This window comes from Mirounga angustirostris, unplaced genomic scaffold (assembly GCF_029215605.1).
Source record: "Mirounga angustirostris isolate CCGP_5_RB_7025 unplaced genomic scaffold, mMirAng1.0.hap1 SCAF_5, whole genome shotgun sequence".
Classification (NCBI taxonomy): Eukaryota; Metazoa; Chordata; class Mammalia; order Carnivora; family Phocidae; genus Mirounga; species Mirounga angustirostris.
The window spans coordinates 123,282,438-123,307,672 of NW_026991713.1; the positions used below are offsets into that span (position 1 = coordinate 123,282,438).

At 36.6% G+C, this 25,235-nt stretch overlaps 1 protein-coding gene across 1 annotated transcript in view; it reads right to left on the reverse strand.

The window, feature by feature from the left end:
* Positions 1 to 661: 661 nt before the first annotated feature.
* Positions 662 to 25,235, reverse strand: part of STAM (signal transducing adaptor molecule) — a 103,238-nt gene continuing 78,664 nt past the window's right edge. Inside the window, exon 14 of the mRNA XM_045874331.3 lies at positions 662 to 15,026. Coding sequence (XP_045730287.1) covers positions 14,801 to 15,026 — 226 coding nt within the window. The 3' untranslated portion in view covers positions 662 to 14,800. The remainder of the gene's footprint in view (positions 15,027 to 25,235) is intronic.

Sequence of the window (25,235 nt, forward strand, 5' to 3'; positions counted from 1 at the left end):
GACATAAATGGAGCAATTTTATCCAACAAAACAATTAAAAATCTTTTTTTTCCAGGGAGGAGAAAGACATATGGGCACCCAATCCATTCTGGAAAAGGTTTAGTCATAAGTAGATTAACGTTTGTTCTGCCAAAAAATAAAATCTTGAGTATTATTAACCAACACAAGTTTCAAGACCTCTGAAGGCTCTGAGATTTTACCTTACTTGCAAGCTAACAAGCTAGTCTGCACCATTCCATGAATGCTGAAAAATGAAGACACAAGACCCATGGGTCTAAGACAAAGGACTGTATCATTTACAGCACTAGCAGTAGGCAGAATATCAGCATTTTTGTTCCAAAGGAAGACACTAAGTCTATCTTCTATCTGCCCACCCACGCCCCTTTTCCAGGCTATGTGTTTTGTTACTGAACAACAAATTACTACAGTTAGTGGCTTAAGACAATATACATTTATTATCTCACAGTTTCTGTGGGTCAGGATCCTGGGCCTGGCTTATCTGGGTCCTCATCAAGGCTGCACAAAAGATGTTGGCCAGAGGTAGGTTCTCATCTGGAGACTTGACAGGAAGGCTCTGCTTCCAAGCTCAGTCTGCTAGCAAGATGGGAGTCTCATATAACATAATCACAGGAGCAACATCCCCTCACCTTTCCATAGTCTGCTGGTTATTAGAAAGTTACAGGTCCTACCCACACTTAAAAGGGATTAAACAAGGCATGATCATCAGGAAGGGATCATGGGGGAATCCACTCTAGAGGCTACTAGCCTCATCACATCAGACATATTCTTGAGAATTACATGATCAGGTCCTAGAAGCCTTAGATCAGCACTGTCCAATAGGAATAGAATGTGAGACACGTATTTAATGTTAAGCTTTCTAGTAGCTACATTAAAAAAGTTTAAAGTACACAAACACTACAACAATACCATATTGTGACCCAATGGTTACAGTGAAATACAGTCCTACTGAAATGATAAAGTTATGTTTAAGGGGGAAAATATTTTTATGTTGCTTCAGGTTTAAATTTAATTAAAACTAAGATTTAAAATTTAGTGGGGTACCTGGGTGGCTCAGCCAGTTAAGCGTCTGCCTTCAGCTCAGGTCATGATCCCAGGGTCCTGGGATCAAGCCCCGTGGCAGGCTCCCTGCTCAGCAGGGGAGTCTGCTTCTCCCTCTCCCTCCCCCCACTCATATTCTCTCTCAGTCTCTCAAATAAATGAATAAAATCTTAAAAAAAAAAAAGATTTAAAATTTAGTTTAATTGCACTAGCCCATTACAAGTGCTCAAGAGTTCAATTGGACGGTGCAGCGTTAGATTCACTCACTCTTTAAAGCAGGAATCAAAGCCTCAGGTATCTCCAGGGGTCAGGCAAAAACAAATGAAGTGGTAACAAAATGCTCTTTGACCAAACTTTAGTCAGGCTCCTCTAAGCCCTCTTCTCAACTAGACCTTGACATGGTCCCTGTCCTTGCCAGGCCTAAAGAACCTCACTTTAGCAAGAATTCTGCTAAGTCAGTTTAGAGAGAATCCCCCTCTCCCTCGAGAGGATTGCCTTGGCCTGCCCTCAGCAAGGACCCCCCCTCCTTGATGGCTCTTCTTAGAGACTGTCCATCTATGGATCGCCCACACCCGTTCTACTCTGCTTCTTAGCTGTAATTCCCTAGTTATTTTATTCCGGATTGAGTCCAGTTTTATACTGAGGTCGTTTCCTCTACTGCAAGTTTCTGATTAAAATCTGTATCATATTAACTAGTATCTGGCTCTAGTTCTCTTTGACAACGGAAAGGGTGAGGTTTTAAAAAATGGAGGGCTCAGTGGCAAACCAGAGATGCAAAACCAGCTGTGGGAATAATATAGGCCTCGTGTTGTTAAATCATGATTTTTTTTTTTTTCAAGGAGCAAAAAAATCTGTATTTTTCATGGGAAATCACCTAGTCTTAACATTTATTTTTAAAAAACTCTAACCCTATGCAGGCCAAAGAAAACATATTAGCTGGATTTGGTTGAGCCACTGGTTTTTAATCTCTGCTTTAAGGTGCCAATCCTTCTACTGTGGTTCATTCTGTATTAATTTTTGTTTGAATCACAAGGGGTAGTCTTAATGTCCTTTACTTCCAAAGTTTTAGGGAGCTACATCACTATAGTTCCTAAGAACTGACCACATCCAGGGAAAAATCTCTCCTCCCAGCCTTTCCTTTGCAACCCGACCCCATGCCTACCTTTTGTCTCACTCAAAGACAGTCCAGGAAGGAAGCGGGGAAGATTGCCTCTTCTTTACTCTCTTCCTGTAACTCTTAAATGTCAAGGAAAAAAAGGGGCATGGTTTTCTGATTAATTTTACTTCATTCTTTGGTACATGTGCCATTTTCCCCAAGTATGAATGAAAAGCAAGAAAGGGCAAAACGGGAACTAGTTTACCTTGGTGCTTCCTACAGCTGAATTAAGATATAACATGCCCTCAAATTGTTGAAATCATCAAGGAAATGAAAACTCCCCTGCTTGTGTTCCCTCTCTCACTGTGTCTCTGTCAAATAAATAAATAAATCTTAAAAAAAAAAAATCAATGAAAATAATGACATAACGGTTATGCCCACTTAGGTCAGAAAATGATGGTTATCTGCAATTTTCTTTTCTTTCCCTTTGAGGTGGGGAGACGGCAGGACTTTTTTTTTTTTAAGATTTTATTTATTTATTTAAGAGAGAGAGAGAGTACGAGTAGGGAGGGAGGGCAGAGAGAGAGGGAGAAGCAGACTCCCCGCTGAGCCAGAAGCCGGATGCCGGGGCTCAATCCCAGGACCCTGAGATCATGACCCAAGATGAAGGCAGCCACTTAACCGACTGAGCCACCCAGGTGCCCCAAGAGCAATAATTTCTCACAGACTGTATTTAAAATATATATAATTCTTTGAATCTAAATGTGTTCACATGTTCAATTGGGATACTTTCTAATCTGCTAAGGAGGAAGAAAGCGTTCTGTCCTACATGTCCATAATTCTTATCAATCACTTAAAAGTTTAAAAGGAATTTTTCTAACGTTAGAAATAAATGATGACTAGCCACTCATTCTCTAAATCACTCTCGGAGTCAGTTTTGATATAATGATTATTTGGAAACCACAAATTTGTTGCAGGAGATTGATACACTAGGAAACAGCAGGAGCAAAATGCAAATTTCAGTTGGCTTGTACAGGAGAAACATGAGGCTAAAGGTAGAAAACGGCGCATGGCTGACCTGAGCCACGCAGGAATACTCAATATCCACACACTCCCCCCTCCTACCAGCAGCAGCGCCCTCCACTCACTGCTGGGGCTGTCACACTCCCCCCACACCTGGCGTCACAACTTGCCCTCAGATTCTTGCAGCCCCGCCTTCCACCTTCCCCAAACCCACAAACTACAACCCTTCCGACACTCACTTCCACAGGCACACTTCAGGTCTTTTTCAGAGCAAAGTGCCATCCTTATGGTAATATTTACTAACCATTTAATAAAGGTGTTAAAACTGTGCTACTGTTTTTATTAGATTCCTATTTTTATTCTTAAGTGTTGTCATTGCTAAAATTTTGGAGTGCTGTGGCTCTAACCCTGTTTCTCCCATAAAGTCTTAGTAAGGCTTTTTTATTGCACAAGTGTGCGTAAGATGATTTTCAGAACACATATTGGCATTACAGCCGAATCCAATGTGTACTATGATGACCTCTAGTTCAAATGAGTTATAACAAAGTCCAATATACAAGAGTCAATGGCTGGAAACAACTGCCCACATTCAGGTGTCTCTTCAGGTGATTTTAAGTATTCTGTACAGAATTTATATTTCTCGTATACATTTATATACAACAGCTCCTGGAAAAAGTATCTAGAAAACAATGAGTTATAAACAGTATTTGATTAATAAGCCATGAATTAATAGAGAAAAAGAATATTTAGAAATATCACTTCCGAAAGATACTAAACATAGTATCTAGATCATGCTACTCAATTTTAATTTAGTGATGCTTATCTCTTGGTCAAATATGGAGAAGAGCACTTCAAAGTTTTTAATCTCAAAATGTGTACTTTTGACAAAACTGCTAAAACGTACTACCTAAACTCAGCTCCTTTAGCATTTCCCCCTTTGGCTTAATTTTTGAAAACAATTTCCCTGACCATTTTGAATTATTATAAAAACAAACAAGTATAAACCGGACACTTACTCAATTTTAACCTTTCCCTACTGAAGGCATCGACAGACCATGTTACAGTAAGTATTCTTCAGCAAATAAAAAATGGGGGGTATTTTCGGCCTTTCAAATATATCAGTCAGAAGAGTTAAATACATATAAATGCTGGATGAAAGTGAAAATAAAAACAGAATTTTGTCCGACCATGCTAAAAACCTTGGGGAAATTATCATTTTTCAAATGCATGAAAGGCATGCAGGGAAGAAAGTTTAATGGAGTAAGCAAAAGCACAGTAACTGAACTTGCAGCGTGATGTAATTCCATTCCATCTACTGGAAGTCTTCCTATTTCAAACCCACATTTAATTTCACCTAAAGAAAATCCATTTGCCTACCTGGCGCCCCCCATGTAAATTAATATTTTGCAACCACATGAATAAAATTAAATTATCCTGATATTTTGATACTACAACATTTCATTAAGACCAATCAAAATCTAAGGAATCTTTTTTTAAAGATTTTATTCATTTATTTGACACACAGAGAGAGCCCAAGCAGGGAGAGTGGCAGGCAGAGGAAGAGGGAGAAGCAGACTCCCCGCTGAGCAGGGAGCCCAATGTGGGACTCCATCCCAGGACCCCGGGATCATGACCTGAGTCGAAGGCATATGCTTAACCGACTGAGCCACCCAGGCGCCCTCTAAGTAATCTTTTAAAAAGAAGAAAAACATATTAACTGTACAAAGACAAAATTAAAATTAGTCTTTACTATGATGTAAGATAAAGAACTTTTTCTAGTAAAACCCAAAAAGTATTCATTTCTGGGACAATGACTGAAAAAATTAGCATGAGGCAGCAAAGACTCTAAACAAGGCAGTGACTATTCCCTTTGACACAAGCAGTGATAAACAACTGGAACAGTTTGTATTTCCCCCTCTACAAAAAAGAGCTATAAAAAGCTTATCTACTTCTTTTCTACTTTATTAAATATTTGATATGTCTTCTTTATCAGATTCCTTTAACATAAATCTAGTAAAGAAACTTTTTTAATGTCAGCAAGATATCTTCTAAAGTACAAGAAAACTAAAATTTATTCTTAGAATTGTTTTATATAACTATATATATAAAATAAAAGATCCATGTAACTGACTAACACACAAGGAAAAGGTTGATTAGGAAAAAAAAAAAAAAAACACCTTTAACAGCTAGCTAATGTTTTTTTCAAGTAATAACTTGTAACCAAACAATGTATAATGGCATTTTTCCAGACCAAATATTTGTGAGGTAAAAAAATGCAACTGCTGATTCTACATCTTATTTGGAATATTAGAAATAAACGCTCAGCCAGCACTTTAATGTCTCAATCTGCTTACTAAACAGCTGAAGGAAGGCCAGAGTAGCACATGGACTCCAGCATCACCTACTTTGTCTACGAGGACATCAAGAACAGTAACATTTTACATAGTCTGATGCTACATATCTCCTTTAGTTTGAAGCAATATACAAAAACTATATGCGGGGCGCCTGGGTGGCTCATTCTGTTAAGCGGCTGCCTTTGGCTCAGGTCATGATCTCTAGTCCTGGGATTGAGCCCTGGATCGGGCTCTCTGCTCTGCGGGGAGCCTGCTTCTCCCTCTCCCTCTGCCCCAACCCCGCTCGTTCTCTCTCTCAACATATATATATGTTATAAATAAATATATAAGATAAATATAAGCATTTATATTTGTGCTTATATTTATATACATGGCTTATTAATCAAATGCTGTTTATAACTCATTGTTTTCTAGATACTTTTTCCAGGAGCTGTTGTATATAAATGTATATGAGAAATATAAATTCTGTACAGAATGTTTAAAATAAATGCTTATAAAATAAATGACATATATATATATGTCTTAAAAACAAAAGCAGTATATGCTTCAGAGCTGTGATTAATAATTCCCTACCACGACCACCCCAAATCAGCACCAGTGAAAATGAAAGTACTATTAAATGAAAGCACTTCTACCTGGAATGTAGATGTCCCTGGTGAGGTTGCTCAAACATAAACAAAAGGCTCAAGCGTTTGCTAATAAAACATCACAATTACTTTCAGAAAGTATATTATGAATGTCAGAAATCATATCCCTAAGTTTCAGTACTACAGTACTCCACCCCATCCCATCCTCCTCCTTTAAGCTACAAGAGGGTAATTGCAGTGCCAGACGTGAATTATTCAGGTGGAATGTCAGGGATATTTAAGGTGGACAGAGGTAGAGGATCTAAAGCACAGATGTTCGGCAAGCTTCAAAGAATTTTGTAGTGGGGCGCCTGGGTGGCTTAGTCATTAAGCATCTGCCTTTGGCTCAGGTTATGATCCCAGGGTCCTGTGATTGAGCCCCACATCGGGCTCCCCACTCTGCGGGAAGCCTGCTTCTCCCTCTCCCACTCCCCCTGCTTGTGTTCCCTCTCTCGCTGTGTCTCTGTCAAATAAATAAATAAAATCTTTAAAAAAACAAAAAAAAACAAAGAATTTTGTAGTTATACCTACACTACAATTTATAAAAGAGAAGGCAGCCCAGAGAGATTCTCATGAATCTGCCCAAGATCACTATCTAGCAAGATATTCTTTTGACAAAAGATATATCTGTGTTGACATACAGACCAATGGAACAGAATAGAAAGCCCAGATATGGACCCTCAACTCTATGGTCAAATAATCTTCGACAAAGCAGGAAAAAATATGCAATGGAAAAAAGACAGTCTCTTCAATAAATGGTGCTGGGAAAATTGGACAGCCACATGCAGAAGAATGAAACTCGACCATTCTCTAACACCATTCACAAAGATAAACTCAAAATGGATGGAAGACCTCAATGTGAGACAGGAATCCATCAAAATCCTAGAGGAGAACATAGGCAGTAACCTCTTTGACATCGGCCACAGGAATTTCTTTCAAGATACATCTCCAAAAGCTAGTGAAACAAAAGCAAAAATGAACTTTTGGGACTTCATCAAGATAAAACGCTTCTGCACAGCAAAGGAAACAGTCAACAAAATAAAGAGGCAACCCAAAGAATGGGAGAATATATTTGCAAATGACACTACAGATAATGGGCTGGTATCCAAGATCTATAAACAACTTCTCAAACTCAACACCCAAAAAACAAATAATCAAGTCAAAAAATGGGCAGAAGACATGAAAAGACACTTCTCTGAAGAAGACATACAAATGGCTAACAGACACATGAAAAAATGTTCATCATCATTAGCCATCAGGGAAATCCAAATCAAAACCACATTGAGATACCACCTTACACCAGTTAGAATGGCAAAAATGGACAGGGAAAGAAACAACAAATGTTGGAGAGGTTGTGGAGAAAGGGGAACCCTCTTACACCGTTGGTGGGAATGCAAGTTGGTACAGCCACTTTGGAAAACAGTGTGGAGGTTCCTCAAAAAATTAAAAATAGAGCTACCCTATGACCCAGCAATTGCACTCCTGGGTATTTACCCCAAAGACACAGATGTAGTGAAAAGAAGGGCCATATGCACCCCATTGTTCATAGCAGCAATGTCCGCAATAGCCAAATTGTGGAAAGAGCCGAGATGCCCTTCAACAGATGAATGGATAAAGAAGATGTGGTCCATATATACAATGGAATATTACTCAGCCATCAGAAAGGATGAATACCCAACTTTTGTATCAACATGGATGGGACTGGAGGAGATTATGCTAAGTGAAATAAGTCAAGCAGAGGAAGTCAATTATCATATGGTTTCACTTATTTGTGGAACATAAGGAATAGCATGGAGGACATTAGGAGAAGGAAGGGAAAAATGAAGGGAGGGAATCGGAGGGAGAGATGAACCATGAGAGACTATGGACTCTGAGAAACAAACAGGGTTTTAAAGGGGAGCGGGGAGGGGGGATTGGTTAGCCCGGTGATGGGTATTAAGGAGGGCACGTACTGCATGGAGCACTGGGTGTTATACGAAAACAATGGATCGTGGATCACCACATCAAAAACTAATGGTGTACTGTATGGTGACTAACATAATAAAATTTAAAAAAAAAAGATATATATCTGTGTTAAAATCTAATCTTCTGATTTCCTTAGGGCAATGAATTGAAATTTCCACTTCATAGCAGAATAGAACTCCAGTAAACAATCTAATTTAGTTCTTATTCTTACTCTTCTCCTCAACCGAAAAGTACCACCACTTCCTTTACAAGAAACCCATGTGGTCACAAACTGATAGATTTTACAATGCAAATTAATGAAACCATTTTATCATGTGCCATCCACCATTTATAGAAATGGACTTGGCTATTGTGAAGCCTCTTTGGGAAGTTTTTTTTTTTTTTTTTTTTTTTAAGAGAACGAGATAAAGAAGGGGTGGGAGGAGGGGGGTGGACGAGAGGCAGAGAGAGTCCTAAGCAGACTCTGCAGTGAGCACAGAGCCCAACATGACGCTTGAACTCACAACCCGGAGATCAGGACCTGAGCAGAAACCAAGAGTCAGATGCTTAACCGACTGCACCACCCAGGCTGCCCACCTCTTTGAAAAGTATTAAGTGAATTTACCTGTATCCTTGATTACAACTTCTTCAGTCACTTTAAGCAACTCATTTAGAGTGTGTTATCTATTTTTAAATTACAGAACATCAAGAATATTTATACTGAAACCTTCTTTTCTCTGAGGGAGGAGGTACAAGTTCCAAAGTAGCATAGGGGTACTCTTGTGTGTGTGTTTGGTTCTGAGGAAAAAAGCATATCACATGGATGTTTCATAATATTTGGCATCTAAACTGGCTAACAGATTATATTACATATAATTAAGGGAAAACATTCCTTAAACTTCCTAAAAACAAAACAAACCTTCCTATATCCTGCCACAGAAACAAGGGATTACAAATATTCCCCTTTTTTTTTAAAAAGCCATTAACCAACCGAAATAATCTAAGGTCCTAACCCCAGCTATTTAATAACCTGATAGGGTACATTACTGTAACTTGCACTTGTTTCTAACTTGACTGTGGTTATAAATTTTACTTGGTCTGATTCCAGTTTGGTAACCAACTTGAGGAAAAGAAGTAACAATGAAAACTTTTAAGAAGAAAGGATTTTCCTCCCTCTTCAGTGATTTCAGTATCTTAACACAAGATATGACTATAAGGTAATGAGAAGTCCTTTAAAATAAACATGCCAAAATGCATGCATCTAAAAAACAAAGTCCTGGGACACCTGGGTAGCTCAGTTGGTTAAGCATCCAAACCTTGATCTCAGCTCAGGTCTGCATCTCAGGGTCATGAGTTCAAGCCCTGCATTGGGCTCCACACTGGCATGGAGCCTACTTAAAAACAAAACAAAACAAACAACATAAAGTCCTATAATTGTTGGTTACATTTCTAAAAACTACTTAAAAAGCCATCACAGTGAATCAATCAGTAGATGAACTTGAGAAAAGCTGACTTTGGTTTGAATGGAGGAAAAAGGAGGCTATTTTTTTTTAAAGGCACAAATCTCCTTCAGATTCTAAATGCAATTCAAAATGAAGAACACAAGGGCATCTGGGTGGCTCAGTCAGTTAAGCGTCTCCCTTAAGCTCAGGTTGTGATTCCAGGATCCTGGGATCAAGCCCTGCCTTGGGGCTCCCTGCTCAGCAGGGAATGGTCTGCTTATCCCTCTCCCTCTGCCCCTCCACCATGCTCGCGCTTTCTCTCTCTCTCTCAAATGAATAAATAAGATAAAAAAAAAAAAAAGCCACAAAACTACTGAGCTATGATATAACGTTATATCAATGAGCTGAGCATACAGCCTGTTATATACTTTAAGGTAATACACTTCAAGGTTAATAATGTTCATTTCTATGTACGGTTTTCTGATAATGAGCCTGAAAATTTTAATAATTTTAACCATAAATCATATGGTTCTAACTCTAATTCCCTTAGGATTAAGTAATAAAGTACTATAATCAAAATGGAGCATTAAGTCTAATAACACCATAAAGAGATAAATCCAGCATGTGGAATTCTGTGCGACAACCAGTATACATCTTTAAAAAATCAGTAGCAGGGAGGAAAAAAGGCAAGAAGATTAATACAGATTAATAAAGAATAAAGAAGAAATGTGGTGCATATTACTGGATATTCAAAAAATTAACTATATATAACAGTTTGGGGACATTTGATAACAATAATATCATAGAATTACGGTTAATTTTCTTAGATGTGATAAAGGTTTAGGTTACATAGAAGAATGTACTTATCCTTACAAGATACATGATTAAATACTTAGGAGTATGGTTCACAATGTTTGTAACTTCTCTATTCACACAAGACAGTGTGTATGTACACATAGAGACACATATATATATATATACACGTGTGCATCTAAACATACATAAAGAAATAAAGCAAATGGGACAAAATGTTATTGATTAGTGAATCTAGACAGAGTATTTGGGTGTTCAATGTATTAATTCTTTCAATCTTTCTATAGGTCTGAAAATTCTCAGCATAAAAAGTTGCTGGGAAAAGCACCAGATACTTAGTATCAGATACTTACTTCAACAGGCCAATTTAGTAATAATCTCCCACTCCCTCTCTCTGTCTAATCTTAACCTCTAAAGCAGTGGTCTCCAAATCAGATAGACACATCCTAGGACACAGAAAAAATGAACCAGAGATATGGAAGGAAAATATTAGAATTTCTATTAATATTCTTTTTCTCTGACTCTTCTAAGATGTCTATTTTTCAGAGTGTTGCATAACGTACAATATATATTGCCACAGTAGAACCTGTACAATTTGTAAGTACATATACATATATATTTTGAAGCTGTATACTTAAAAATATTTGTTACTGATGAGGGTATCTGATAAAAAAATCGGGATACAATTCTTCTCTAAAATAGACATATCTATTTTTAAGTTTCTGACCACCGGAAGACCATTAAAACCAGTCCTTTTTGCTTTTATCAGGGAATGCTGACTCAATAATTTAATATGTAATCCTTATCTGAAATTCTAAGAAACTACAAGAAGCAGCAAAGAAACAACAGTGGTAGTGGGAAGTAATAGCATAAGAAAAAGAGTCAGAAAATCAGCAAAGAATGACCACAAGTTATCACAAATAAAATGCAAAATTTTGTTCAGCAAGGAAATCTATGATTTTAAATACTAAAATTTAAAATGCTCTAGAACATAAGGAAAAAAGTGTTGAATCTAGGAAAACTTCAGAAAAAATTACTTAAGTTTTATAATTTCAAAGAAAGGTCATACTAAAAAAGAATACATAAAACTCAGCTTTGATTAAAAACTGGAGGGAGCATATCATCATAAATAGTATGGAAAATAATCTAATACTTGACAAGAATACTTACTCAAACCATGATTCTAAAATAAAAGATAACTGAACATAAGGCCTTCAGAAAATATTTAGCTAAGTTTCTTCTATATATTTTGAAGGGTGAAGGCAGTTAGCTGATTAAAAAAAAAGGAAAAGAAAATGATACAAGAATGAAAACTTTACATTTTTCTTATTAAATATTTAAAAAGTGATATAACAGAAAGCTATAATTATTAGTACAATTGCTAATAAAATAATAAACCAAGGAAATAGATGAGAAAAGAAAACAGTGATTTTAAAGTATTAAAAAGAGCATTTGAGCAGTAATACCAATGGACCTCATTTCAGAAAATAACAGTTTTTATAAAGCTGCATAGTTTATCATATAGGACACTAATATGTCTTATATAAACTTGAAGCTTTGGACTAAAGATATTTCAGAGCTGAATTATACATGTCATATATACATGAAAATTGTACAAAAAAAAAAAAAGTTAGTGGTCTATTGAGCATTTTAAATACAAAAATTAAAAGGTATAGAAACAAAGTTCCAGAAGTTTGTAACATAAAGACTGGAATCTCTAGGCCCCTAAAATGGTACCTCACTGAGAAGGAGAGAGAGGTACAGAAAAGGATGATCCTAGAGTTGGGAAGACTGTAAAATCACAGTAAGTACATACTACACATTAGTCCTAGGAGGTTTATGGCACGGGTAAGATTATAACATCCAACTGGCCATGGGTATGTCAGTTACTTATGCTAGACCGTAACTGGCTGAATATTTCCATGAGTGTATATACACTCATGGAAAAATTCATGTTTATGTATACACACTCAAATTCTATAAAGGAAATAAACTGAGAAGTAAAATTTTCTTCACAGAAATCTACATTATAGTTAATTCATTTTATAAATAATATAAAATTTATATTTAAGAATTATAATTCTAAATAATTAAGAATTATAAGTAACTCTATACCTTAAATAATAAATTAAGAATTATAAATAATATAAATAATATAAAATTTATATTTAAGAATTATAAATTAATTATAAATAAATTATAAATTAAGAATTATAAGTAATTCTACACCTTAAAAAAGGGAGGGGGCGGCTATATTTTTAAAAGACTTTTTGAAAGTATGACACATACACTGGTTACAGAACAGAATCATCTGTGCTCCTAAATGGTCCTTTCTTATTTCTATCCTTGACATGTCATCTGAATGATGGAAAATCCAGGGGTTCCTTTCCAGTGGAATTTTTCTATGTGGTACTTTTATACCAAATAAATGCAAAGCACAAACTAATACAGTATCAATTTTAAGTGCTCATCATTTAAACCTTTATAAGGCTAGTAATAGGTAAGAAAAAGGTATATGCATTGTAATAAGGGCAGCTTTTTTAAATCTCACCATTCATTGACTTTTATAGGTCAAAAAGCATTCTAGAGACTGTATAATTGATGTTACAGCATGAAGGATATCAAGATAAACTGGGAAAATGATACATTTGCCATTGGTAAACAGAAATTTATCAAAAGACAAAGAGAAAAATACAACATGACTTGGCAAAAGTCTATCAGTTAAACTAGAATATTCAAATTGGAGTGAAAAAGATTATAATCTGTTTGACAATGTTTATCAAGAAACAACATATTAAAAATGTTTTTAGTGTAAAGTGTGAATTCAAGTTTTAAAATTACTGTTTTGAGGGAAACATACTCTAAACTCAGGATAACACAACACTAGGGTGACATAATGAAGTTGAAGACAATGCTGTAAATTTGAACCTATAACATTAGTCACCATTAAGATTACTTGCCACAGATGGAATCGTTTGTCAAAAAGGAAAGGAACGAGTTACCTGATTACAGTAGTCTTAGAAAATACAAATTAAATTTTCATTTATGGTGTGAAACATATTAAGTCAATTCATTTAATATAATGCTGAACTCAATTTTTCATTTGTTTAAATAGTATGAAATAGCAGTATAGCACAACTAGGGAAATGATAAATATTTAAGAAGATTAAAATGTCAGTGGAAAACATATTTCATGTAGATCAAAAGGAAAGCCTTCATTCAAAAACACTCCTGAACAGGAAGTCAAAATAATTCCATTAGAACTTTGAGAGGAGCCCCAAAAGTCCAGTTTGAAAGATAAGAATAAATATACAAACTCTTAAGCAAAACCAGAATATAGAATACTTTGAAACATCTACTTATATCCATTTTAATGAACAATTAAAGGATACAATTGTTAAAGACATATTTAAAAGACTAATAGTGGGAAAAGACAGATGAATCAAATTTTGTTTATATCCTAAATAATTACAAGAGACTTTGAAAATGTAGTGTAATTCATGTTTTCTTTCCAGTTTAAAAATTTCTATCCATTGCCTCTATCTTTGGTGTCACTGCCACCAATAAACACAGTATACAGCTTAGAAATCTAATTACTATCTTCAACTAGGAAAAAGTAAATCAACATTATTCCTTTAAAAATAAGATATAAAGAATGTGATCCTACTTAATTTTGTCTCATGGTCCCACAATATTCTGAAATATCATGCCGAAATGTAAAAGTTCAAAAGGGAACATCATCATTTGCTGTACGTGAACCAAAAATTTAGCTACTGTACGCTGGTATGATGACAGCGAGTAGTATGCAGAGGCTACAGAAAGATATAAAATACGTAAGTTTAGCTCACAATTAGTCAAGGGAAGGTTCAGTTTAATGTGAAACTGAAACATGGACAACATAATGCCTTCACGTAAATATGCTACAGCGTCGTTCTCTTGCAGTTTAAAGGGACAGTGTAATTATCTTGAATTTACACAAAACATTATGAGACATGGTAGTTGTTCATGATTAAAATAAAATAGCAATGTAAATTAATTTAACAGTGTTAAATATATTCACATGATCACCACTGTGATTCAAAATGGCCACCAATGAAGTTACACAGCAATATATGTACATAACATTTGCCACAACGGTTTTTTGTAAGTTTGACTTTTGCAGACCAGGTAATTTCATGAGACAAATAATCTTGTATCAATTCTTTCATATTATGAAAGGAATTAAATGTTGTAAGTAGTTTCAATCCTCTAGGGGAGGGGAAGGGAGAACCTCTAAAAAGTCAGTGCAAATTGAAGAGAGTTCTACCTTCTTGAATATTTGAACCTGTAGACCAAGATAGATTCCTATAAGCTGAGGATAAACAAACCTTATGATATTAAAGAACCTCATAACATTGTCAGCGGCATCTAGCAGGTATTTGCCACAAAGAGGCATCCCAAGTCCTATAGCAGAGCCTTCTGAGAATACGGTTGCTGTGGCTGAGGTGGCTGTTGACTGCCTCCTGGCTGAGGCAGCGTTGATGATGTCAAATTATAGTTCGGCACCTGGGACATATTAGTTCCTGCATTCTGGTATATAGTGACATCAGCAGCAGCAGCAGCAGGAGGAGGACTATATACTGAAGCCTGGTTGGGGTATGTATTTCCTTGAACAGAACTGACCATTGTGCTGTGGAGGGGGCAAAAAACACTCAATTAGATCAATACTGACTTACATAGCCATTTAGAGATAAACAGGAAAGCTATTCATTAAACATTCGTTCATTCAATCCATCCCATAAATATTTATTAAATACATATAAGAGCCAAACATTTGCTAATTTAGGTACTGGGATATTATAAAGAAGGAAGGAAAAAGAGTCCTTATCGTCAGGGAGCTTAAACTCTAGTAGGAGAATAAAGATATTAAATCTATAATGGGCCAAGTGGTAATAACTGGTATCAAGAAAAATAAAGCACAGTAGGAGGACCAACAGCACCTGGGACAAGAGATTCCAGTTTATGAACAGTGGTAGGGCAAGACCTCTCAGATAGGACAACATTTAAAAGACAGCTGAAAAACATGAGAGAGGGAGTCATATTGATTATCTGGGGTGGGGTGGGGGGAGTACATCAGGCAAAGAGGACAGCAAATACAGAAGCTTTTGCGGAGAGAAAATGCCAGGCATGTTCAAGGAGCAGAAAAGGAGCCATGATGGAGACAAGAATGAGCAAAGGGGAGAACAGCATAACATAAGGTGGCAGAATGAAGCGGGAGGAGAGCCTTAGAACATGTGGTGCCTTGTAGATCGTAACAAGGATTCTGGCTTATATTTGAGTGAGATGAAGATAACTGACTGGTTCGTTTTGGACAGACGACTGATGGCATTTGATTCAGGTTTTAACAGACTCACTTTGGGCCAATGATAGATACAAGGATACCTGAACAGAGGCTACTACAATTGTCCAGATGAGAGATGACAGGTAGCTAGAGCCATGGTAGACATGGTAAAGAGGAGAGGAAAGGGTCAGATTTTGAAGGCAGTGCCATCAAAATTTGCTAGTGGAAAGTGGTCAAGATTGCCTGAAGTTTTAGAACTGAGTACCTGGCAGAGTGGCCATTCACTGAAAAGGAAGACTACAGATAAGGACTACAGTAGATTTGGGAGGGAGAATCAAAGTACAGTTGTAGACACATAAAGCGAGAGACCTAGGAGATTCACAAAAAGACAATGGACAGGTCTGGAGTCCAAATGAGAGGTCCAACAGTGTTCAGAGTCATGGGCCTGAATGAGATCCCCTAGGGAGCGACTACGAACAGAGAAATAAGTAGTTCTTATTTAAACCCTAGACCTAGAAAAGAGGAAGATAAAGAGGCACTAGGCAAAGAAGATTGAGGAGTGGCAATAAGGTGGAAGAAAAACTAAGAGAGAATGGTCATGGTCAAGTGAAGACAGTATTTTGAAAAGGAAGTGACCATTGGATCTAACAGTACGGAAATCACTAGTCCTTGACAAGAGCAGTTCTAGTGACTAGGGGAGATGAAAGCTTAATAACCTTGTTTCTCTTATTTCCCTGAAAATAAAGCAGCATTTTAAGAGGCCTCTTGGGGTGCCTGGGTGGCTTAGTCGGTTAATCATTTTGATTTCGACTCAGGTCATGATCTCAGGGTTGTGAGAGTGAGCCCAGAGTCGGTCTCTGCAACTGGGCAAGGAGCCTGCTTAAGACTCTATCTCTCTCCCTCTGCCCCCCCACCAAAACTAAAAAAATAATAATAATAAAATAAAAGGGGCCTTCTATCTACTCCCACCACATTTACTATCTGTACCACACCCACTGATAAGACTCTGCATTCTCCTGCTGAAACTGATCAAGGTCAGTGCTCCCATCCAAGGCACCACCTTCCACTGCGCATGGCTCCTATTCCACCAAAAACATTCCTTCAGAGTTGTTGCTCTCTGCTTCCTCTCTTCCTGTTCCCAACCTGCTATTTGAGTTTCTACTCTGTGTAAGACACTAGGTTAACTAAACAAAGAAAAATATTAAGAGCTTTAATATTGAGATTCCCCCCATACTTTTTATTAAAAATGTAAAACAATCTATACAATGGGCAATTGCCCCCAATTTTCAAAATACTGCCTATTTCTAAACTTTTCTCCAATTGCTACACTGTTTATAAATCAATCATTTGTAAATTCAATGCTCTTCTACTTTGCAAAAAAAAAAAAAAACAAAACCCAATTCATTATTATAAGTCATTTACTGCTACATTCCACCTACTAATGTAACCACTTAAGTAACGGTTTAAAAGCATTACCCATCATCATTCTATGTGTTGTGTTGTGAGATATAAAGTATAACAAGAAGTTGGATTTGATGCCATTACTTATATCAGTAAGAGTCACAATACTAGTATAATAAATACAATGTTGAGACCAAGTGTTTAGCTCTGGAGCCAAAATGCCTGGTTTTGTTATCTTACCTAAGTAGGACTTTAGTCCTCCCCTCCATGTCTCAGTTTCCTCTCTATAAAATGGGTGACAGTGTATGTACTTCACAGGTTATTAGAATAAAAGAGTTATAATACATGTAAAGCATACAGCACAGTGTCTGGTGCTTATTGAAACACCCCCTAAGTGTTAGCTATTACTGCAGTCATTCCCATTTTGTACTGTATTTCCTATCTCATTTATAGTTCTGCCATCTACCTGAGGGCAAAACCCAGCAATTCACCCAATACTTCTCTTTCATATGACTGCTCTGCCCTAGCTCCCCACCTTTCACCCACATGTAATTATTCGTTCATCTCCTGAATAACTCTTTCCCCATCTCTTATCATTTTGTCCTGCAGTTGGACAATCATTTCTTGCCTAATATATACAATCTCCCGGCTTCTTACCTAGGACCTAAAAATTCATCTATACTACTGCCATTTAAAGCCCTTTAACAAGCTTTCCCAGGTAAGACCCAACCTCCTCAACATATCTAGGACCATTCATTATCCTTGCCAGTAACTCCAAGTGTATCTCCCCCCATCCCACTGAAGACTTTAATCCTTTAGTGACACCCCAAAATGTGCCATGTACTGTCACAACTCCTCAGTTTACTCAATTCCATGGGTACCAAGCCATTTCATACTACCAAGTCTTTGCTTATGATAGAAAATCTTTTTTTTTTTCCTCCAGGCTAAGAATAACAAAGCTTGAGCATATTTTCTTGTAAATCTTCCCTGAATCACAAGGCTCCTAAAGCACCTTGCAAGTACCTCTATTTGTAATTTGTTATAATTACATATTTTTTTGTGTCTGTCTCTACTAACCAGTAAGCACCTTGAGGCTAAGAAACTCTAAATGGTCAACTAACGTTTGACCAGAGAACCAAGAATATTCAATGAAAAAAAAAAAAAGATAGCCTCTTCCATAAATGGTGTTGGGAGAACTAGATAACCACATGCAGAAAAATGAAATTGGACGTCTATCTTATATCATTCACAAAAACAAACCTGAAATGGATTAAAGACATTATTTAAGACCTGAAACTCCTAGAAGAAAACATGAAGAGCTCTTTGACATTGGTGTTGGCAGCAATTTCCTGGCTATGACAACAAAAGCACAAGCAACAAAAATAAAAATCAACAGTGGGAGTACATCAAACTAAGATGCATAGCAAAAGACACAGTCAACAAAATGAAAAGTCAATCTACAGAATGGGAGAAAATGTTTTTAAATCATATATCTACTAAAAGATTAATATTCAAAATATATAAAGAGCTCATATAACTCAACAGCAAAAAAACTAACAACCCAGTTAAAAAATGGACAGGGGAATTGAATATACAGGTTTCCAAAGAAGACATAAAATTATCAATAGGCACTCAAAAGTGCTCAATATTACTAATCATCAGGGAAATGGAAATGAAGAGCATAATGAGATATCACCTCACACCTGTTAAAGTGGCTGTGGGAAAAGAGAATCCTTGGGCAGTGTTGCTGGGAATGTAAACTGGTGTAGTCGCTATGGAAAACAGTATGAACGTCCCCCCCCCAAAATTAAAAATTGAACTACCATATGATCCAGCAGTCCTAATTCTGGATATATATTCAAAGGAACTGAAATCAGGACCTCGCAGATTATCTGCACTCTCATTTTCACTGCAGCATTACTCACAATAGCCAAGATATGGAAACAACCTAAGTGTTTGTCATTGGATGAATGGATAAAGATGTGGGGTACACACACACACACACACACACACAATGGAAATATCAACCACAGAAAGAAGGAAATCTTGTCATTTGTGACAACTTGGATGAGACATAAGGACATTGTGCTAAGTAAAATAAGTAAGATACAGAAAGACAAATACCATATGATCTCACTTATATGTGGAATCCAAAAAAGTCAAACTCAGACAGAGGAGAGGGGTAGTTAGCAGGGCTTGGGAGTTGCTGAAGATGGGGAAATACTGAACAAAGGGTACACACTTTCAGTTATAAGATGAACAAGTCTGGGGACCTAATATATTGCATGGTGGTTCTAACTAATAATATTGTATCATACACATGAATGCTGCTAAGAGTAAATCTTAAATGTTCTCACCACAAAAAAAGAAATGGTAACTAAATGAGGGGATGGAGGTGGTAGTTAATACTATGGAGTGGTAATCATTTTATAACATATAGATGTATCAAATCAACAAGATGTACACCTTAAACTTACACAATGTTTTATGTCAATCATATCTTAATAAAGCTGAAAAAATTCTAAATCATACTCTGGCAGAGACGAAATGTTCAGTAAACATCTGTTTAATAGAAGTAAACTGAAATAAGAGAAAAGTACATAGCTTTGGTCACCTTAGTACTATCACTGCCATCATCGCTACAGGAAGGTTTAGGAAACTGCATTAGTACCATGTTACCAAATTATCAGTAAGATCGTCCTAGGGTGACAGAAGTCTGGACAAGTGATGACCCTAGAACCAAAATTACATATAAAAGAATAAGAAATTGCCTTCTAGGTATGAACTAAGGGACACTTAAAAACCTGCCTACCAAAAATAGAAGAAAAAATAATTCCTCATTGACTAGAATTTGTAATTACAAAGCTCAAGTCGAATCTGCAGTACACCTCTATCAAGTGTACTTCCAACCCCAATTCTTGCTCCTCCCAATTTCGTTTTCCTACATTTACTTTGTCATCAATTTCCTCATTTAAACACACAAAACACATTTTTTATATATTTATAAATATGCTATACATACGTGTGTGTATGTATGTGTGTATATTCTTTTTAAAAACTTCCTCAAAGCCTTTGTGAAGGCTTTGCAAGGAATTAAAAAATATATCTCATTGGCCTAATATAGCACTTGAAATTCCCACCAATACTTAAACATTTATTTATCAAATATTTACTGAGTTTCCAGCAGGTGTAAAACTCTATGCTACATAGTGTGCACACAAAGGTGAAAGAGACTTAGCTCCAGCTCTCAATATATAATAGTTCAGTGGGAATATAAACAATTAAAAAAGCAACAAGACAGTACACGCTGTACTGGGGTCCTGTGACAGCAACAGAAGAGGAACAGTGTTGGGAGAGGCGGGAAGGCAAAAGAGGCACTCTGGGAAAGATGAAGGCCAGCCAAGAATAAGAACTACAGAATAAAGAGGAATTTGCCAGGTACAGAGGGCTAAATATTTCCAGGAAATGTTCTACTAGGCACCTCTAAAAGGCACCTATTGAAATGTGCCTGTGTTTCTTGAGAGCGGACACTGATAGCTACAGTCTATCAGTGGAATCAGGCCCCGGAATACAGAGCAGGACCTGCATCTGGGATTTCACATGCTCACTGCTGAAGCAGACAGAGCAACCCACAGCAACAAAGCAACACGATGCTACAGTGCTATAGCATTACACAGTTTAAGCACCTACCAACGGATTATCTCCAAGGACAATTTCTCAAGACCCTGACCAAAAAATGGTTCAGAAGCAAGCTCTATTAACAAGGGTGTTAGAGCAGTATGTGACACAGTAACAACAGACTAGCTGGGAGACAGACAGCATTTCTGGCTAATAGTAAAGTATCTACATTAACTCATGCACATTCTCAACAATACCCACCTACTTTGTATCTAGTTTTCTAAAAAGCATGTTATTCCTTACCAATTTGCTTATTTTCCATGTAAGGGTATTCATTTTCATCCAATTTCAACTTAAAAAAAACAAAAGTCCTAGAAGAGAAAGAGCTATAACTAACATTTTTTTTTTTCCCCATGCTATATAACCCAGTAGGAAATGCCTGTCTTTTGATGTCTTAATAGGCCTCCCCATTACCCTTCCTCTTAAGGTCACTTAGGAATACTAAATGTGATCACAAAATGATGTGTAAAAATCCCCAAGCACCCCAGTGTGACTCTTTTGAGGATGGACAATACAACAGTGATGGTAGGAGAGCGGCATTCCTGGGCAACTTCAACACTGATGCAAAGGTTTCTACAAACTGTGCCTGTGCCACCAAGAAACTTCTGTTATGAGTCAGAATATCATGACTTTCAGAATGACACACTGCTGAATTCTTAATGCCTATATTTATTCACTTCAAAAGAAAAGACTTCAGTTTAAATTCTCACTGAAGCAGAAGAAACACTTACATAATTATACATTTATCATACATAATCACCTAACTATGACTGGAGGCATTATAAGTAAATAGCCAAAACACTGGTCTGTCATTTCATATTCAGCTGCCGGACGCATGAACTACAGAAGCATATGACTTCTCGTATCTTTCCTTTCAAACGGTTTATCTTGCTGTAATATACTAAATTCTGACACAGGGCAAAAAGAAGGAAATATCTGTCTTAGGAGACATCCCAGAACTGTAAATTCTAGAACAATAATGATAAAAACATTTAGATTTTATATGAAATTTGTGGAGGATAAATTATAGTTACCAAATTTAAGTTTCATTAAAGTCCTTCAAATATCATCATATACTCAAATAAAAACAAAACCAAATTATGGGTTGGGTTCAAGATGGCAGTACAGGAAGACCCTACAGTCACTCCAATCCATGAATGTAACAAATACACAACTACATATGAAATAATTTATTCTTAAAAAGACCAGAAAACTGGACAAACAGAAGCTCTGCAACAAAGGACAAAAACCACTGAGACAGACAGGAGAGGCAGAGACACCATCTGGACAAAAAACCCCATCCCAGGCACTGTGATCCACAATTGGGAGAGATCTCAAATATACATACATTTTCCCTGAGGAGAGATCTAACCTTTAGATTCCACATGAAGGGAGCCCCCAAAATGTTGGGCTTTGAAAACTAATGGCAATTATATCCAGGAAAACCACAGACTGTAGGGAACAAAGAAACTCGTTCTTAAAGAGCTAGCCATGCAGACTCACTCAAAATCCAGCACTACAACACCAATTTGAGAAGGGCCTACACCATATGTAAACAAGAACCACTTAATAATCTTGAAGTACCTACCAGAAAGGCAGGAAACTATTGGGACTTTCTTCAGGGACAGAAACACTGGTAGGAGCCATATTAGTGACCTCACCCTACCTTGCTAATGTGTGCCATTCTGGAACTATCCTTTTAACCTGCTAGAGCCAGTAGTCAAGTCCAGTGGAGAACTCTGCCCACACCCACAGCACGACCATGAGGAACAATCAGGTGAGGGCAAAAGCCCTGCCTACTATCCTGACACAGCACATCTGCGAGACACAGCCCAATCAGGCACTAGCCCCACCCACTCCCACACCATAGACTGGGCCCTGACACAGCAGACACGCATACACAATCCACATAGGGGACACCCTGTAAGCACCTAGCTCTGCTCAGACGGGATTGTGCTTCTGTGCTCTACATGAAATTTTCCTACACAAGGCCACTCCTTCAAGACAGAGAGAAGTAGTTAATTTACCTAATACAAAGAAAAAAACACGGGAGTCAGGCAAAACGAAGAAACAGAGGAATTATGTTCCAATGAAAGAACAAGAAAAAATATGAGAAAAAGACATTAATGAAACAGCAATAAGCAAACTGACAGAGTTCAAAGTAATGGTCATAAAGAAGCTCATCACACTCAGGAGAAGAATGGATGAACACAGTGATATCTTCAACAAACAGAAAATATAAGAAAGTACCCAACAAAAGTTACAGAACTGAAAAATACAATAACTGAACTGAAAAATATACTGGGCAGGTACAACAGCAGCCTGGATGAATCCAAAGTTGTAATACAAAGCAATGAGAACTCATCCAGAAGGAAGAGAAAAAAGAATAAAACCAAATGAATACCTTGAGTAAAATATCAAGCAGAATAGCATTCCCATTATAGGATCCCAGAAGGAGAAGACAGACAGAAAACACCAAAAAACTTATCTGAAGAAACAATAGTTGAAAACTTCCCTAATTTGAAGAATGAAATGAACACGCAGGTCCAGGAAGCTCTGAGAGTTCCCAAGAAGATGAACCCAAAAGATACACACCAGGACATGTTATAATTAAAATGGTGAAAGTTAAAGATAAAGAGAAAATCCTAAAGCAAAAAAAGAAAAACAACTTATTCATCATACAAGAGAAACCCCATGAGGCTATCAGCAGATTTTTCAGCAGAAACTACAGACAGAAGACAGTATTCATAGTGCTAATAGAAAAAAAACTCCAACCAAGAATTCTTGACCAAGCAAGATTATCATTCAGAATTGAAGGAGAATAAAAGTTTTTCAGATAAGCAAAAGCTAAAGGAATTCATCACCACTAAACCTGGTTTTACAAGAAATGTTAAAGGGATGACTTTAACCTAAAAAGAAATGGCACTAATTAATAACAAGAAAACATACAAAAATAAAAATCTCATTGGAAAAGGTAAATATATAGTAAAGGTATATCAATCAAGTATGAAGATTAAAACACAAAAACAGTAAAATTAACTAAAACTGCAATAATTAGTTAAGGGACATATAAAATAAAAAATGCAAAATGATGCACCAAAAATATAAAAAACGGGAGTAGAGGGAAAAATGTAAAGTTTTGAAATGTGTTCAAATTTAAGTTGCTATCAAGTCAAAACAAAGTTATATGCACAGCAAGTTATATGTGAACCTCATGGTAACCACAAAGCAAAAACTTATAGTAAATATACAAAAGAAAATGAGAAGAAAAATCTAAACATACACTAAAGAAAGCCATCAAGCCACAAGAGAGGAGAGAAAGAAAAGGAACGGAGAGGAACTATGAAAATAGCCAGAAAACAACTAACAAAATGGCAGGTAATATATCAATAATTACTTTAAATGTAAATGGACTAAACTCTCTAATCAAAAAAGATGGAGTAGATAAAAAACATGACCCATCTATATGCAGCCTACAAAAGACTTACTTCAAAGTAAGGACAGAAACAGACTGAAAGGGAAGGGCTAGAGAAAGATATTCCATGCAAATGGAAACAAAAAGAAAGCTGAAATAGCTATACTCACATTAGACAAAATACGCATTAGAAGACTATAACTAAACTGAGCCTGGGTGGCTCCGTCCATTAAGCATCTGTCTTCATCACAGGTCATGATCTCAGGGATTGAGCCCCATGTCAGGCTCTCTGCTCAGGAGGGAGTCTGCTTCTCCCTCTCCCTCTGCATCCCCCACACTTGTACTCTCTCAAATAAATAAATAAAACCTTTTTTTAAAAAAAGACTATAATAATAGACACAGGGCTTTACATAATGATATAAAGGTCGATCCAAAAGAAAACACAACATTTATAAATATACATGCATCCAACATAGGAGCAATAATATATATAAAGTAAATATTAACAGACCTAAAGAGAGGAATGGACAGTAATACAGTAACAGTAGGGGACTTTAACATCCTACTTATATCAATGGGTAGATCATCCCAACAGAAAGTCAATAAAAAAACATCAGCCTTAACCAACACATTAGACCAGATGTACTTAATAGATAATTACAGAACACACCATCCAAAAGGAACAGAATACACATTCTTCTCAAATGCATATGGAACATATTCTAGGACAGATCACATGTTAGACTACAAAACAAGTCTCAATAAATTCAAGAAAACTGAAATCACATCAAGCATCTTCTCTGAGAAGAAAACTGGAAAAACTACAAATAGATGAGATTAAACAATATGCTACTAAACATCACTAAATCAATAAAGAAATCAAAAAAGAATCAAAAAATACCTAGAGACAAATGAACAGAAATATCTATGGGATGCTGCAAATGTGGTTTAAAGACAGAAGATCAAAGCAATACAGGCCTACCTCAAGATACAAGAAAATCTCAAACAATCTAATCTTCCATATAAAGGAGTTGGAAAAAGAAGAGCAAATGAAACACAAAGTC